This window comes from Lactuca sativa, chromosome 8 (assembly GCF_002870075.4).
Source record: "Lactuca sativa cultivar Salinas chromosome 8, Lsat_Salinas_v11, whole genome shotgun sequence".
Classification (NCBI taxonomy): domain Eukaryota; kingdom Viridiplantae; phylum Streptophyta; class Magnoliopsida; order Asterales; family Asteraceae; genus Lactuca; species Lactuca sativa.
This window is the reverse complement of record NC_056630.2, coordinates 260,946,171-260,965,129: the sequence shown is the minus strand read 5'-3', so window position 1 is coordinate 260,965,129 and position 18,959 is coordinate 260,946,171. Positions and strand designations below refer to the sequence as shown.

At 34.9% G+C, this 18,959-nt stretch overlaps 1 protein-coding gene, 1 long non-coding RNA gene and 2 pseudogenes across 2 annotated transcripts; 2 read left to right on the top strand and 2 right to left on the bottom strand.

The window, feature by feature from the left end:
- The first annotated feature begins 1,639 nt into the window (after positions 1 to 1,639).
- LOC111907590 (uncharacterized) lies at positions 1,640 to 3,795 on the top strand (annotated as a pseudogene).
- A 437-nt stretch (positions 3,796 to 4,232) lies between these two features.
- LOC122195547 (uncharacterized) lies at positions 4,233 to 5,674 on the top strand. Its single transcript, XR_006185873.1, has 2 exons — positions 4,233 to 4,904; positions 5,318 to 5,674. It is a non-coding gene; the product is annotated as an uncharacterized LOC122195547 (long non-coding RNA).
- A 981-nt stretch (positions 5,675 to 6,655) lies between these two features.
- LOC111907596 (putative glycerol-3-phosphate transporter 4) lies at positions 6,656 to 11,073 on the bottom strand. The gene is made up of 3 exons (XM_023903395.3): positions 9,431 to 11,073; positions 7,844 to 8,383; positions 6,656 to 6,929 (listed from the first exon to the last, which is right to left on the bottom strand). Exons 1-3 carry the CDS (start codon positions 10,452 to 10,454, stop codon positions 6,889 to 6,891), a joined length of 1,605 nt encoding a protein of 534 aa, XP_023759163.1. The 5' UTR covers positions 10,455 to 11,073; the 3' UTR covers positions 6,656 to 6,888.
- Positions 11,074 to 15,016: 3,943 nt separating this feature from the next.
- Positions 15,017 to 18,609, bottom strand: LOC111907591 (putative glycerol-3-phosphate transporter 4; annotated as a pseudogene).
- Positions 18,610 to 18,959: the final 350 nt, after the last annotated feature.

Genomic DNA, 18,959 nt, shown 5'->3' with positions numbered 1-18,959 from the left:
AAGTCTAATGGGACTATTCATATAAAAAATAGTCCCACCCAAATAGGTGGAACACATTTTTATTTTCTATTCCTTGAAGGCTTGGACGGAAATACCTTATTAGGAATGCTTCTGCAGCCTCGTCTCCATCTTTCTCGTAGCCTCATCTCGTCTTTCTCGCTATACATATGCTCGTAGTCGATTATCGTTTTCGCATAATCAATCAAGTAATTCCGAGTCTGATCAATTTCACGATATCTCATCTGCAAGGAATTCAATTTCAAAGGTGCGATGTTTCTTTCTCTACTCACCTGTTTCTTTCTCTACTTACCTGATTGATTTCAAATTTCAAGTTTATTTTTCTTTTTATTCACCTGCATCGATATGTTATTAGTTATCAGTTGATTTGTATTTTTTTTTATCTAGTTTTACATACTTGTATCAATTGATTTCAAAATTTTATGTTTATCGTTATACATACATGCGTCCGATCTTTCTAAATCCAATTTTGCCTCTGTTCTTTCTAAACCCAATTTTTTTTGATCTTTATATACCCTTAAATCCAGTAAAGTGTTAATCGGCATCCCTTTTAAAAGTTATGAATTCCGAGAAGCACCGAAATTCATAAAACTTCGAGCGATCAGGAAACTAGTGGTTGCTCGTTGTCACCTGATAGAGCCAAAGATGGTCTGGGTCGTTCTTATGAGTGTACTTACTACAAAAGAGGTTTCACAAACGATCAAGCCTTAGGAGGTCACATGAACGTCCATAAGAAAGATTTTAATTTATTGTTATAGTGACCATTGACCATTATACCCCTTGAATGAACACAATTGTAGGTGTCATTTGGTTGTAATACTTGACTTATTTTTGATAAATGACCAATACACCCATGTATATCCATGAATCATATCTTCACCAAATATGTGCTCCCAATCATCTAACAATCTGTGTATAAAGCATGAAGATTCAATGCCACATTCCAATAATCTGTTTTACTCGATTACCTTTCTAATATTGCTTGAACCCATAGAAATAGTTTTTAATCTCCAAACTACAAAATGATTAATGAATAAAAAAAAAATCTAGTGCCATAATATCATTTCCATCATCGTTCTTCAAAGATTTAAAATAAAAATTACCTTACATTGACAATTATACCCCTTGAATTTACATTGATCATTATACCCCTGCATGAATACAGTTGTAGGCATCATTTTTTTCATCCTCACCTCATTTATGATAAATGACCGATATACCTCTATAGATTTACCATAGTCAATGCTCAACCTAATACATCTTGTTAGCCTGTAAGCCTAATATAGTTTTGCTGCCTCCCGGTGTACATATTTACCCAATAATTTTGAAATTGTTTGTTTTTTATTGATAGTTATTGAATTTAGAAACATTTTGTTCTAGAAGTTTGTTCATATCGAGTTTATATTGTTTATGTCAGATGCACGTTTTAGATACTCGATTATGGACGAAAATGCCCATGAGTGCTTGTAGTTGCGTATTTGTAGTTGTTACTAAGATTTTATTACCTGTTAATTGATTGTACCACCCCCCCCTAAGTGTATGTTTCTCATTATAGTCAAGCATATGTTGTTTTTTACTTGTTTTTTTATAAACTTTGTAGATATGGATCGTAATCATTTGCTCATATTTGTGGAATTATTGTAGAGTTATATTCAGTTGTTGATGTGCCTAGCTACAATTAGACTTTGGTTAATTGAATGTGAGGAACAAGAAGCTCAAAGGAGAGATCTAAGTGAAAGTAGATTAGACACAATTTCGAAAAGGTCAATAGAAATACAACGTATCACACGTGAAGGTGATGAAAATTGTATACATGAGTTACGTATGGACAGAAATGCATTTGCACGTTTATGTGAATTACTACAAACTCGTGGTGGATTATTAAACGACGGTTTAGTGACCATCGAGGAGCAAGTTGCTATATTCTTAAACATATTAGCACACCACAAAGAAAACCGATGTATTCAAGTTAGATTCTATCGGTCAAGGGAAATAGTAAGTCGTTATGTTCATCGAGTTTTGGGTGCTTTGATGCATTTGCAAGAGATATTGTTTGTTAACCCAACGCCTGTTGCAAATGATTGTATAGACAACCGATGGAAATGGTTCCAGGTAATCATTAGAATATTATTATGATATATTACAAACTAATATAAGGTTTGAACCAAGAACGAGTTAGTATTTTATTTATAGGGTTGTCTTGGAGCAATTGATGGAACATATATTGAAGTTAATGTCCTTGACTAAGATAAACCAAGGTATCGAACAAGAAAGGGTAATATAGCAATGAATGTGTTAGGTGTCTGCAATCGTGACATGAATTTTGTCTACGTCTTAGCTGGTAGGGAAGGTTCGGCTACTGATTCAAGGGTTTTGCGGGATACAATTACTAGACATAATGGTTTGAAGATTCCAATTGGTAAGTTAAAACAATAATTACTAAATATTTGAAGTAAACATAATTACATATTCATATATATATATATATATATATATATTATTTTATTTATTGTAGGCAACTATTATTTGGCTGGTGGAGGATATATCAATGGTGAATGTTTTTTGGCACCATATAGAGGTATTAGGTATCATTTACGGAAATGGGAATATAGTACACGTGCACCTACATATAAGGAGGAATACTTTAACATGAAACACTCTCAAGCAAGGAATGTTATTGAGAGGTGTTTTGGTCTACTACAGAGACGTTGGGCTATATTAAGAAGTCCTTCATTTTATCCGATAAGAATTCAAGGGAGAATAGTCATGGCATGTGCTTTGTTGCATAATTTTATTAGGACACACATGGGTCTTGATCCAGAGGAAAACACGTCTAGCACTTTTGAAGATATGCCTATCGGGGAAGAGCAACCAAATCATTTTCAAATTGTGGATGTTGTTGAATCAAGTAATGAATGGACTTAATGGAGAGATGATTTAGCACAAGAAATGTTTGAGTCTTGGATGTCAACTAGATCTTAGTAATTTTTTTTATTTTTTTGATTTTTTGATTTTTTAATTTTAGAACTTTTATTTTTAAGCTTGTTATTTGTAATTGTTATTGATGCGAACAACTTTGATTTTTGTGTATGTTTTTATTAATTTTAACTTGCTTAGTGTATGATTTGTTTTTATATTTTCTGTTTTTATATATTTACCTTTGTTATGTATAATATGACAAAAGCAGATAACAAATCATGGCAGACAGGCGTCAATGGACTCAACAAGAAGAGGATGCATTGATTACCATCCTTCAAGACATTGTTGTCATCGGTGGTAGAGGTGATAATGAAAGTTTTAGGCCTGGAACCTATGATCAAGTCGTTCTAAAGTCGCGGGAAAAAGTCGTTGCTATTAATCTAACAGCAAAGCACGTACAAAACAAAATCAAACATTTAAAGGATAAATTTTTTGCTGCATATGATATGCAAAATACAAGTGGGTTTGGTTGGGATGATGCTCGTAAATGTGTAGTAGTTGATTCTGCTAAGATATTAGAGGAATATCTAAAGGTTAGTGATTATATATATATATATATATATATATATATATATATATATATATATATATATATATATATATATATATATATATATTATTTGTATGCATATCTAAGTATTAAATATATGGTTTTACATGTAACTTTGTTTGTTTTACTAGAAACATCAAAATAAAAAATAGGTCGCTAACAAACCATTCCCTGCATACGAGCGACTGGCAAATGTTTTTGGTAAAGATCGAGCTACAGGCGCTATGGCTGAATCAGCGGCGATGTGACAGAAAATCAAAATGCTGATAACGAAGAAGGAGAAAATTTTCCATCATCTAATTCTAATCGTCAAAACACTGCAACTTCCTCCAATCCAAATCTCAAAGACTCAGCGCAAAATAGAAAAAGAAAAGCGGCATCTGAAGAAGTAACACATGTAATTCAAATGGGGTTAGCTATCGTATCCGAGGAAATTCAAAAAATGACTAGGGCTATTACGTCTTCAACAAATGACCTCACAGAGTTAAAAACTATACATGAAGAGTTGAAGACTATGAAGTTGTCTTCTTCAGAAATCATGCGAATTTGTTTGAAGTTTACAAAAAACCTGAATTTGTTACCTATGTAGAATAACTTGGACGTAACTACTAAACCACTTTTTGCGAAGACTATATTGGAAGATAACAATTGAAGTTTTTTATTTTTTATTTAAAAATAAGGATTTTGGAAACCATTTTGGTTTAGAAGTTTGTTAATTTTGAATCAAATTTGGTTATTTGGTATTAGAGCTTGTTTTAATGAGAATTTTAAGTAATTTTTTTACTAAAAATGTTTATTTTGAAGTTATGTATGTTAAATAGAATTATTATGAATATTTTTTTGCATAAGGATAGTATGGTCATTTTTGCATCTTGTTCTGTCCAGTTCTATTGTTATCAAACAGTTTCAGACAATTTGTTCAGTTCTATCCAGTCTTACCAAACGCTATACAAATTATTTGTCGAGTCCAGTCATACTTTCATTCTCAAATATATCCGGCTCATCCGGTTTTTGAGACCGTTTCAACCGATCGGACCACTTGAACCATTGAACTCGTAAGACAACAGGTGTTCGAAGTCGGGTACGGTTTTCAAAACCTTAGTTCCAATAACATTGCTCCAGATATCCACCGCCTTCTTCTTACCCCTTCTTCCCAATCGTCTTAATCTCTTCCCGATTCTTCCACCGCCATATGTCCTCCTCCGAGAGGAGGTATTTCTTCCATACCCACTGATTATTCAAGACGAGATCGATGGAGACGACGATGATGATTTGGATTTTAGGTGCGTTGCCATAGGGTTACCACATGAGTTCAACACGTTCTGTTGTGGCTCTGCCATCGCATCTTCTACAGTTGGTTAGCTTTCTTTTCCAAAACCCTATCCCTGTTTATTAATAAGACGATTTATATGTACATTCCTATTGTCTCCTTAGCGATTTCACGTATAGTGAAATAATCTGGTATGATGTTTTCCCCAAATTATCTCACCATTCTGAGTTTTATTTAGAACCTATAACCTCATGTTCCATTTTTTGATTTGATGTTAATGTTTTCAGAGGTGGAAATGAGCTAGATAGGAAGTGGTTGTTTTGGTTTTAACTTATAATGTTTTTTGTTTTAAGTTTTAAACACCATCAAAATTGATTTTTATCACTTTTTTGTCCTTTGAATGTTTTGATTCAATTGCTTATTCTTCAAAACATAAAAACTCTATGGATGATATCGATGTTTATAAACTTTGACGAAACTCTTATGTGTTATATTTCCAGGTGCTTATGAGATAAAAGATGGAGCTACTGGAAATACGGAATGCAATGTTTAAAAGGGGTTGATCAATCGGTGTATTTTACACGCCTGCGACAGTTGGCACTTGATTTCACTTTAAAACTTATAATCAATCCTTGTGAAGAACAAGTTGTATCAAGAGAGACAGAAAAAAATAGTAAAAACACACCAACTAGAGAGGTGATTGGCTTTAGTAAACACGTTTTGTGTTTTTATTCCAGCTGCATGAATTTATAATTCATCCATTCCCAATAAATGTTTCTTTTTTATAGGGATTGTTATTGGAATAATAAGTTTCTTGGTATACTTCTATAAAAAATGTTGACCAACGGTTCATGTAATTGATGTTTTTTTACTTTATGATTTAAATGTAATGTCCCCTTTTAGTATATGATTTATATGGATGTTTTTTTCTCATTTATGGTCCAAGTTTTGACCATTAACCCTTGGTGTCACTTTAATGCTAAAAAAAACAAAACTCCTCCATGAGTCACTTCCCTAGTTATTTATAAAGTTATTATTATAAAAAATGTAATACGTATTTGTTAAAAACTAATTAATCAAAATGGTATTATTGACGATCTACATAAATTGTAAAAACATAGTACATTTTGAAATATAATTTTTTTTATGTAAAAAAAATGATATATAGCTAATATGAATAACTATTTCCTCTAATTTTATTTACACAATTTAAAACTTTATAAGGATTATTTTCATAACATTTTTTATCTTCCACATCAATGTTACATTTATTTGTCTCTCCTCCGACTTCGTCCCTAACCCAATTTTCAGCCATGAAATTGAGAATTCATCGATTAAAATTGCTACATTCAAGGAATTCTCTCATTTGATGGATTGCACTTTGCACAATAAAATGTGTATATACAATGTACAAGGGGGTCAAAAGAGGGAAGGATACTCAAGACATGTACCCGTATCAGCTTCCTTTTAGGCAATAATGAGTGGGTGGGGCGATGGTACCGGAGGCCCACATTGGACATCCCCATCCTAAGATCATAGTGATCTTATGACTATAGCATAAAAAGTTATTATGATCTTAAATCATGATAACAATAATTATCAATCATTCACTAAAATTTTAGCAACCGTTTGGAATCTTTTTGTTATTAAGATAACACTAATCCGGTTCTATGAAGATGCTATCTATATATGTATATTTCTATTAGTACATATGTATTTTCTAGTGTTGCACAATGATACCAAATTGACGGAATTACGTTACAACATTTGCATAATGTGTTTTCAACATTGAATACGACAAAACATAAAAGCCAAAAAGAAGAAGATTGAAATGTAAATAATGCAAAAACACCACAAAATTGTATTTATAGCTGATTGTTATACATTAATAGTTGAACAAAATGATGTGAAAATTATATATTCATAGGATTTTGTTGTATGTCACATCTCACAAATCTAATACAAGATCACCTATGAATGCAGACGTGCACCCTGTCGTTCTTTTGTCCTATGTAAACCATTCTTTTCTACTTAAAAACGTGTATCGATTGTCAGAAATGCTCACGAACGACTACCTCCTCCCGTCACGTAAAAGTGATTGTGATAAAGGAGCTGTACAAAATAAAAGAGAAAAATGGTGTATAGATGAATGTTGTTTCAAAATATGAAAAAGTGACAACAAACTTGAGGATATAGAAGAAAAAAAGCACAAATTTATAAAAGGTTAGGACTTATTGGGAAAAGCCATTTTTCCTAGATTTTCATATTAAGTTCAAACGACATCAACATATACTTTACCAGATTAAGTCATGTCTCTTGGCTAATAAATACTCCAAAATGGCATATAATTGCTACTTGCTACATCTGGTTCACAACCATTCTAAGATGATTTTCAATGAATGAGAAAAAAGGAGGACATTCATTTCTTTTTGAACATGTAAGAGATCGAAAGTGAGCCCCTATCCCACCACGTGATCCCACATTTTGGGTGTGACCAAATATTACAGTTTTTCCATGTGTTTGTGTTCCACCTTTTTTTGGTTGAGCAAATATTTCCCTTTTTATCCTAATAACATTTGTCAGTGTCCTACCTTATTCTTCCATTTTGGATGAGATACAAAGTACTTCAATTTTTATCTTATTGATAATGATTGTGTCCCACCTTTTTTGGAGAGAGAAACTATGACTGTTTTTTGTCATATCAACATTGGTCTGTGTGCCACCATTTTGGTTGAGACAAAATAGTGCATTTTTTGTAATAATGACATCACTATGTCTCCACCTTATTCGATCAATTTGGGTGAGACAAAATATTGTGGCTACTGTCCTATAGACATTAGTCTGTAACCCACCTTATACCACCTTTGTGGGTGGAGAAAAATACTATAGTTTTTGGTCCAACTGAGATCAATCCATGTCCTACCTCATTCTACCGACAAAATACTATAACATCTTATTCAAAAGACAATTATGTCTTGCATATCAAACAGGAGCATAAATATCCCATAATTGAAAAAGTAATATACCTTCAACATTATTTCGTGGACGTGGACTTGTCAAGGCCGTCCTCTCTGTGAGTTCAGTACAAACAAGGCGAGTCAAGAGTAGACCCGCGATACATGCACCAATCATCAACATCGCGAATACCGCATCCCACCCTTTTGTAGAAAGAAATCCAGTCAAAAGCGGACCCAAAGCCGCCCCGATAGAACCAGTGCCATCAATAATAGCGGTCACGGTTGCCAAGGCCCGTGAATCGCCTTTCAAAGAACTATGTGTCCCGAGATCGGCCGACACGGCGGTGGTGATCAGAGCATAAGGCCCGTTTATAAACAGGCCTGCAATTATCATCAGGATAATGTTCATGGTCTTCGAGATGTTTCCATAAGTTCTATATAGAAGCATTGATGGGATGGCGGCGTACATAAAAGTTGCGGCAGTGGTGGCACGCGCCTTGAGTCTATCAGAAATATATCCGGCTAAAATACCACCGAAGATTCCCCCAACATCGAATAATGTCGACAAGTTTCCGGCTGATTTTACTGATAATCGCTCTCCACCGATCTCTGCAACCTCAAAGGGTGATTTTAAATAGTTAAAATGAACCCGAAAGAGGTAAATACATAACGAAAAGTTGCAGTTATATGCAAACTTTGACAATTGATCATCATCAAAGAATTATAATAATATCTCCATGTAGATTGTACTATGTTTGGTGTGCATCAAGTCACAAGATTGACCTGAACTGATGTCATTGGGAACAAAATTGAAACTTTTTGTCCCATCCAAAAAGGTGGAAAAGGTGGGGACGTTCACTGGCTCTTGATCTCTTGTTATTACAAAAGATATAAATGCCACTTCTAACAGTGATCACCAAAAAAACATCTTAGAAAGCCTATCTAACATTTTCAGATAATCAATTATATAAAGCTAGAGCTATTTAGCAATTTCATATTTATATCAATAATCAGTTTACTGCAACTACAACTGTCTAATTTTTATGACTACAATTATTTTGACCCTAAAATAATGAAATTATCATAAGCATAATCAGTTTATGCACACACGAAAAATTGATTGTCGCAACTTCAAATCATAACAGTTAGTTTAAATGTCATCCAGACAATCCCTAACAAAAAATATCAAATCCATTCTACTACCTTTACAAGATCTTTTCACGCCATTTTTGCATTATAGATTTACAAATTAAGCAATACTTCAAATTACGTTGGCTATTTAGAAAAGTCATATACATTCTAAGAAAATTTGCAAATAGCATCTTTTTATAATGGTGTTTCTTTTTAACTAAACCAACATAACAAAGTAAGTTGTATGTCTATTTTGTGCAAGGTCTAAATGGAAGAAGTATTGATTTGTTCCTTACAGTCTTACTTCAAAACTGTAGTTTGATAAATCTATTCAACTATAGCAATGTTGGTAAAATACAAATTAATCAAATTTTTCACTAATATAAAGTCCTAATTGGCCAAAGCTGAAAGTATGATGCTATGAATGGGTGGATGTTAGAACTATAATGCCTTGATAAGAAAAATAAATGAAAACGAGGTGCTAGTTTTGTACTTTGAAAAAAAAACATGTATAATGTATCGTACCTGTCTGACTTAGATAGAAAGGCAACCAAAAGAGAAAGGTGTATGCAACAAGTTTTGAGAAGAAAAGGCATAATGAAAACGGAATGACTCCGGGGATGAAACAAGCTCCAACAAAACCAACGCCTCTTCGATTAACAGAATGAATGTGAGGAACAGGGGCCTCCTCATCATTTGATGTACCCTCTTCCCACATCATATTATCATCATGAATCGATCCTCTTGCATTTGGAGAAGATTCACTTGGATCCAGGAAACCTACATCTTCTGGATAAGCTGCCAAGAACAAAAACACCATGACTCCGGCTGCTACGATAAAAGCTGCCGGAAGAATAAAGCACCACCCCCAACCGTAATCAAGAACACTGGCGGCAAGAAGAGAACCGCTGATATTGCCGACAGATGTATGAGCATTCCAAATCCCCATTATCAATCCCCTCCGCCTTTTACCAAACCAATTACCGATCACTGCCACCACCGATGGCCAACCAGTGGCCTGAAACAATCCGGCAACCATTTGCATCCCCAAAAAATACCAAAAATGATGAACATCCCAAAAGTAACCCATCCCGAATAATGCCACAAAGATTCCGCTCCCGATCATCCCAGTTGTCAAGAACAATCGAAGATCCAAAGTATCTCCTAAATGACCAGCAACGTACATCCCTAATGAATAAACCGCTAGAAATGCAACGTCTATTTCCCCTAGTTTTGAAGTGCCATCTTTCCCGTTGAATGGAGCCCATCCATCATCCGAATAAGTATCATTCATTTTGGGGATAAAAAAGTCGCCCATCGGCCATGGCCACGGGGGAACGTTAGTATTGGAGTTGGATTGATTTCCATGGCGAGGAGGATCCAACACGCTTTTTACAATGCTACTAGGTTTTCTCGATGCATGGTATGAAGTGTATGCAACGAATGTAACAAAGAGGGTGAGATATCTATACGTTTTCAAACTCCAATCTTTTCCCCTAATGCTTCTTATCACCAAAATCCCTGCAGGTATCCTTCTCATTATACCCATATTTAAGCATAAACCGCAGTCGATCGCCTAATATTATTACTAAAATAATAGACCTTAATCACTTTGTGAATAAAGAAGAAGAGGAAGAACGTTCTAACAAGGAGCAAACTTTTCCACGAATGAAATTGGTTGAATGAGGAAGGCGGGGAATTCGTGCGTGTGTGAGTGTGTGAGGGGGAGATTCAGAGCTTTTGGCGTAGTTTAAGTGACCACGAAGTTGGGGGAGGGGTAATTTGACATGAGGAAGGGCACGTGGCGTGACGTTTAACTGTGGATTCGGTTTCTCTCTCCTTAATATTTGCCAAATGACCTGTTTTCTTCCTTTCTCAATCGCAATCGAGTGATACAACGCGATCATTGCGGATTCTCTTTTCTAGCCCCAAATTTCTGTTTGTGGAAGGTTGTAATTACCTCCTCATTTTCAAATTCCACCCCTCCTGATTTGATTTTTTTGTCTTTTTTTGTTTTTTTTTTCAATTTTGTTTTTGGTTGTTTTTAATTCTTTTTTACTTTATATTATTATTGTTATTACATTTTATTATTATTATTATTATTATTATTATATTTTAATATTATTATTATTGTTGTTATAAATTTTACATAAAATTTAACATTCGGACGACTTTATAAATTCGAATGACTATATAAAATCGGTTTTTAAATATTTTTTATATTTTAATATTAATATTATTATTATAAATTTCGAAAAACATTTTATAAACCAGACATTATAAATTCGAAAGACTATATAAAATTGAAACAAAAGCAAAGTTTGTCCCTATTAATTACGAATATTAATTGGTATGGTATTATAATTGTGTGATACATTATGCGAATTAAAAACATTTAGTCGAACACTATACAATGTTTCCAATTTTATATAGGCATTTGAATTTATAATGTCCGATTTATAAAATGTTGTTCGAAATTTATAATAATAATAACAGTAATAATATTAATATTAAAATATAAAAAATATTTAAAACGATTTTATATAGCCGTTAGAATTTATAATTTTGTCCGAATGTTTAAATGTGGTTAAGAGGGGCAGTTATAGCATAACTCAAGGTTAACTTCAATGAGATGCTTTCTATTCTTGCCTCCCTTTTTAATCACTCGAAAGCTCAAGCTCCTACAACTGAAGCCTATGATGCCCTCACAAAGCAAATGAACACAAGCTTCCAAAAGGTATTCGATAGGCTCTCTGAAGTCAAATAATTAGCCAGACTTGCCTTGGATGCTTAGCCATCCGATGCAAGAGGAGGAGAAGGACTAAGCAAAAGGGGTCATACCATTTCTTGGAAACCTGATGATGAAATTCAGATTTTGTCCACTGGTACCCCATCAGATGATGATGAAGAAGAAGTCGAGTACATCACAAATGTTGTGGTTGGAATTCAAGCTCTAAGAAACTTTCCAATGAAAGTTCTTTCAGAGGAAGAGAGAAGGTTATGGTCCACTGTTACCTGGCCATCATCCTTGGCAGACATTCTTCAACGAAGCCATGAACTACCAGAGAGAAAACCAAGCTCACAATCGATGCATTCCGAGCTACCCAGTCCATGCAATATCCTTTGATTCCTCCTTAAACTCCTTTGATCTTGTTGGAACATAGTTGACGTTCTGAACAACAAGTTCGATGAGATGCTTTCTATTCTTGCCTCCCTATTTAATCACTCGAAAGCTCAAGCTCCTAACACTGAATCCTATGATGCCCTCACAAAGCAAATGAACACAAGCTTCCAAAAGGTGTTCGATAGGCTCTCTGAAGTCAAATAATTAGCCAGACTTGCCTTGGAAGCTTAGCCATCCGATGCAAGAGGGGGAGAAGGACCAAGCAAAAGGGGTCATACCATTTCTTAGAAACCTACTTCGAAGTTCCTTCTCCTATATGAATCTGACGATGATGAAATTCAGATTTTGTCCACAGCTACCCCATCAGATGATGATGAAGAAGAAGTCGAGTACATCACAAATGTCATGGTTGGAATTCAAGCCCCAAGAAACTTTCCGGTGAAAGTTCTTTCAGAGGAAGAGAGAAGGATATGGTCTGCTGTTACCTGGCCATCATCCTTGGCAAACGTTCTTCAACGAAGCCGTGAACTACCAGAGAGAAAACCAAGCTCACAATCGATGCATTCCGAGCTACCCAGTCCATGCAACATCCTATCCACTCTCCAAGAATAGTTCTCATTGATAAAGGCTCTCCTATTCAGAAGCCTGATAATTTCCCATAAGAGCCTCCGATTCCTCCACCTCCTGAGTTCACAATCAACGAAAACATTCAATAAGTCATTTTTGACTTGAATAAACAACATCAAGACAAAGGCAAAAAGCTTGTCTCGGAACCGCACAACCCTGAACAGACATTCAAGAAGTCTGAAGGATGGTCAAAAGCCCAAAATAATCAAGTCCTTAATAATATATATTAAAAAAGAATTAAAAACAAAAAAACAAAAAAATGATGTCAAATCAGATGTGAAAAATTTGATTTTATTGACTTTAAGGGGGGTAAATATGGTTAAGAGAGGTAGTTATAACATAACTCTTACAAGTATCAAATGTACACCACTAATCACCACCAGAGAATCTCCACTATAACACTATCAGTTCCAACACCCGGTTCATTATTCCAAAATATAAGCTGCAAAGAGGTTGTAAATTGGTATTGAAAGAATAATGTGTCTGGACTTGTTATATATTAACATTGAATCTAGTTTTCTTTTGGCTTATCCTCATAAGTTGATATGGGGCAGCTGATTTAGCTCCATCATACCCTCATACCCTGTCTCATACTTTGCTCAGGATTGGTAGGATAGTGAATCTAGCTAGAAAGGGTTTTAATTGATGAATAAAAGTATTCTAGATGCATAGAGCTTTTTTTATGCAATATTATTTGACTTCCAAATGAGTATGTAATTATTTTAATTTGGGAAAGCTGAATACTGGGACATTTCAAGCCTACTCCCAAAACAATCAAAAGAATTTTCTCATGTGGATGTATAATATATATTTATGCATAAAGGTTTTAGTTTAGGAGGAGAAAATTAAGAAATTAATATTCATTGTTATGGGATGAGACATAAAACTTCAAAAGGCTAGCTGAAAATTTCAATGCAATCCGTATACTATGTTCTTCAATTCCCTTCTCTTTGGTTTGGTTTGGGTACCATCACCATGCATCTTGAGTAGCTATCATCTTTTTTATGCAAGTCTGTTTCCTTTATATCCGATCTTAGATAAATTGTCTTCACACAAGGTAAGATTATGTTACAGGAAAATGAGGTAAAGTAGAATCCTTAGAAATTGAACGTAAAAGCATATCAAGACTACTTTGTTGAAAATTTCAGTATAAATATTTATATTTTTACTAACTTTGGACATATATAAACATATACATATGTTGTATATATATAAGTACCTCTAAGTGGGTTTGTGTTCTACTCCGTGAGAACAGATATATCGTATGTCTAAAATGGAGTATATGTGAATGAGATATCGATACTCAAAGTTAGGTATTTTAGAATAAAAGTTAAAAGTGAAGTGGGTGTGGGAATGATTCCCAAATTGGTAGAAAGACTAAACACAAGTGAGTTTATAAACTTAAATGTATTATATGCTTGCAAGCTTGTGTCTATGGTTTTACTCCAACTCTTACCCCCGCGCAGGGGGTGCAAATTTTGGATTTCGAAGGCCAAATTTACCGAACTTATGCGTGGGCGCGACCTGTGGACACAGACACAAATGCAGCTCCAGATAAATCGTGCCCGTGCAACCCTCGTTTTTGCTAAACTTTACAATTTTGGTCCTTGGTTTCAATTTTGGTAATTGGTGTGTTCATTGTGCAATTAATAGCATTTATTGGCACAATCAATTCCTTAATGACGAATTGATTTCTTGCCTTTACAAACTAGTATAAAAGCAAAGCTACCTTATTCGATACACTGAATTTTGGTCCTTGGTTTCAATTTTGGTAATTGGTGTGTTCATTGTGCAATTAATAGCATTTATTGGCACAATCAATTCCTTAATGACGAATTGATTTCTTGCCTTTACAAACTAGTATAAAAGCAAAGCTACCTTATTCGATACACTGAATTTTGGTCCTTGGTTTCATTTTTGGTAATTGGTGTGTTCATTGTGCAATTAATAGCATTTATTGGCACAATCAATTCCTTAATGACGAATTGATTTCTTGCCTTTACAAACTAGTATAAAAGCAAAGCTACCTTATTCGATACACTGATTCAAGAAATGGAGCACATTAACTAACATACTTTTCCTCTTTATACATGGTATTTGGAATGTTTGTTGTTGTGTTGAAGCTTGCATTGCAAGATATCGATTCTGCTCTTTATACTTATTCTACACTCAACAAACACAATCAATTGGTGCAGACTACATTGCATGATTTTAGGTGTGGATGTTAGGGTAGGGTGGTGGTGAACGTGGGGATTGGGGTATGGGGTTCGGTCGGAGTGTAGGTTGCTGATGTTCTTTGCTCTAGATTTTTTCTTTCAGAATTTATTTTCTTCTAGACTTAATGTTGCAAAATAGGGTCATCTTTGAGATTAAAGCATTTTCTTGCACTTAGTTGACTTGTCATCAAAAGAGTATCTATCTATATATAATCTAAGGTTCATGCCAAGGTAAATTCTTCAATCAACATCCCATTGTTTATCGACACTACAGTTTTGATATGTTTGTATAAGAGAAGTAAAAATAATTAAAATACCTCTTACTATTTATATCAAGTTTTTGTAGCCTACTTTAGTGGAAGAGAGAGAAAGAAAAGTACAATTTACGGATATGGGTATTGTATCGTGGTAAGCCCACCGTCGGATAGAAGCTTATGGCGTCCTTTGTTGTCTTTTTTACTGTTGGAGTGTTTGTGACTGTTTTTTTTTTTTCTGAATTTTGAATTTTTATTTATTTATTTATATTTAAATAGCCACTATAAATATCATACTCTATATCACATATTTCACACCACCAACACATTTAATTCACACAAAACCTAAACTCTTATATTTCAAAAATGAATCCAAACAACCATCCCTCCAATTTCTACCCATGATCTGGTTGAAACAATCGTGTGCAAATCTTCGTCGTCTAGATCTGTTGGTTTACCGACCGCAACTTGATCCCTCTCAGACTTCGCCCCAAACCAAACCCTAACAATTTACTACCAACAAATACCACAACATTATTAATCATGCAATACCTTAGGCTAACTAGGTTACAAAATTTTCCCCTCTCTCCGAATACATTCTAGGAAGAAAACGCCTAACACCAGAAGTCAAATTCTTTTGGGAAATCCAACCTAATCCTGAATTGGTAGTCGAACCCGAATTTCTTTAGGCACCAATCATCAACATCGCGAATACCGCATCCTAGCATTTTGTAGAAAGAAATCCAGTCAAAAGTGGACCCAAAGTCGCCCCGATAGAACCGATGCCATCAATAATAGCGGTCACGGTTGCCAAGGCACATGAATCGCTGTTCAAAGAACTATGTATCCCGAGATCGGTTGAAATCGCGGTGGTGATCAAGGCATAAGGCACGTTTATAAATAGGCATGTAATTATCACCAGGATAATTTTCATGGTATTCGAGATGTTTCCATAAGTTCTATATAGAAGCATTGATGGGATGGCGGCGTACATAAAAGTTGCGGCAGTGGTGGACGCGCCTTGAGTCTATCAGAAATATATCCAACTAAAATTCCACCGAAGATTCCCCTGACATTGATTAAAGTGGACATGTTTCCGGCCGATTTTACTGATAAACACTCTCCACCGGTCTCTACAACCTCAAAGGGTGATTTTAAATAGTTAAAATGAACCCAAAAGAGGTAAATACATAATGAAAAGCTGTAGTTATGTGCAAACTTTGAAAATTGATCATCATCAAAGAATTATAATAATAACTCCATGCAGATTGTACTATGTTCGGTGTGTATCAACTCACAAGACTGACGTGAACCAATGTCATTGGGAACAAAAATTGCAACTTTTTGTCCCATCAAAAAAGGTGGAAAAAGTCGGGATATTCACTGGCTCTTGATCTCTTGTTATTACAAAAGATATAAATGCCCCTTCTAACAGTGATCACCAAGAAAACAACTTAAAAAGCCTATCTAACGCTGTCAGATAATCAATTATATAAAGCTAGAGCTATTTAGTAATTTCATATTTATATCAATAATCAGTTTACTGCAACTACAATTGTCTAATTTTTATGAATTTGACTATTTTGACCCTAAATAATGAAATTATCATAAGCATAATCAGTTTATGCACACACAAAAAATTGATTGATGCAACTTCAAATCATAACAGTCAGTTTAAATGTCATCTAGACAATCCCTAACAACAAATAGCAATTCCATTCTACCACCCTTATATGATCTCTTCACGCCATTTGTGCATTATAGATTTACAAATAAAACTATAATTCAAATTACATTAGCTACATAGAAAATTCATATACATTCTAAGAAAATTTGTAAATGACATCTTTTTATAATGGTGTTACTTTTTAACTAAACCAACATAACACAGTAAGTTGTATGTCTATTTTGTGCAAGGGCTAAATGGAAGAAGTATTTATTTGTTCCTTACAGTATCTTACTTCAAAATTGTAGCTTGATAAATCTATTCAATTATAGCAATGTTGGTAAAATACAAATTAAGCAAATTTTAGTAATATAATGTCCTAATTAGCCAAAAATGAAAGTATGATGCTAGAACTATAATGCCTTGATAAGAAAAATAAATGAAGGTGGGGTGCTAGTTTTGTACTTTGCAAAAAAAACATGCAGAAAGTACCGTGTATGCAAAAAGTTTTGAGAAGAAAAGGCATAATAAAAACGGAATGACTCTGGGGATGAAACAAGCTCCAATAAAACCGACGCCTCTTCGATTAACAGAATGAATGTCAGAAACAAGGGCCTCCTCATTAATTGATGTACCCTCTTCCTACATCATATTATCATCATGAATCGATCCTCTCGCATTTGGAGAAGAGTCACTTGGATCCAGTAAACCTACATCTTCTGGATAAGCAGCCAAGAACAAAAACACCATGACTCCGGCTGCCATGATAAAAGTTGCCAGAAGAATAAATCACCACCCCAACCGTAATCTATAACACTGGCCGCAAGAAGATAACCGCTGATATTGCCCACAGATGTATGAGCATTCCAAATACCCATTATCAATCCCCTATGCCTTTTACCAAACCAATTACCGATCACTGCCACCACCAATGGCCAACCAGTGGCCTGAAACAATCCGGCAACCATTTGCATCCCCAAAAAATACCAAAAATGATGAACATCCCAAAAGTAACCCATCCTGATTAATGCCACAAAGATTCCACTCCCGATCATCCCAGTTGTCAAGAACAATCGAAGATCCAAAGTATCTCCTAAATGACCAGCAACGTACATCCCTAATGAATAAATTGCTAGAAATGCAACGTCTATTTCCCCTTATTTTGAAGTGTCATCTTTTCCGTTAAATGGATCCCATCCATTATCCGAAAATAACATTCATTTTGGGGATGAAAAAGTCTCCCATCGGCCATGGCCACGGGGGAACGTTAGTATTGGAGTTGGAGTGATTGCCATGGCGAGGAGGATCCAACACGCTTTTTACAATGCTACTAGGTTTTCTCGATGCATGGTATGAAGTGTATGAAACAAATAGGGTGAGATATCTATATGGTTTCAAAATCAAATCTTTCCTCTAATGCTTCTTATCACCAAAATCCCTGCTGGTATCCCTCTCGTTCTTATCGCTAAAATAATAGATCTCAATCAGTCTGTGCCTAAAGAAGTAGAGGAAGAACGTTCAAACCTGGAGAAATTTTTTCCACAAATCAAATTAGTTGAATATGGAAGGCGAGGAATCTGTGCGTGTGCGAGTGAGTATGTGGTGGGGGAGATTGAGAGCTTTTGGCGCAGAGGAAGTGGCCATGAAGTTGCGGGAGGGCAATGGATTTGATTTAAGGAAGAACACGTGGCGTTTAACTGTGAATTCGCATTCTCTTTCCCTAATATTTGCCAAATGACCCGTCTTCTTCCTTTCTCACTCCATTCAATGAAAGCAATCGAGAGACACCAAGCGACGATTGTGGATAGTGGTGGCATCCTTCTCTTTTCTAGCCCCAAATTTCTGTTTGTGGAACGTTGTAATTAGAAGTATCAAATGTACACCACTAATCACTAGCAGAGAACCTGCTCTCTAACACTATCAGTTCCAACAATCTGGATCATTATTCCAAAATATAAACTACAAAAAGGTTGTAAATTGGTACCGAATGAGTAAGGGGTTTGAATTTGTTTAATTAATGATTTTATTTTTATTATAATTCAGCTTTCATCTGGTTTGCTTCTGGCTTATCCTCATAAGTTGATCCATCATACTTTACTCTTTCAGCTTTGAATCTGATAACTCTGCACACACACTCTTTCTTTAACTGTGAATTCGCTTTAAGTTG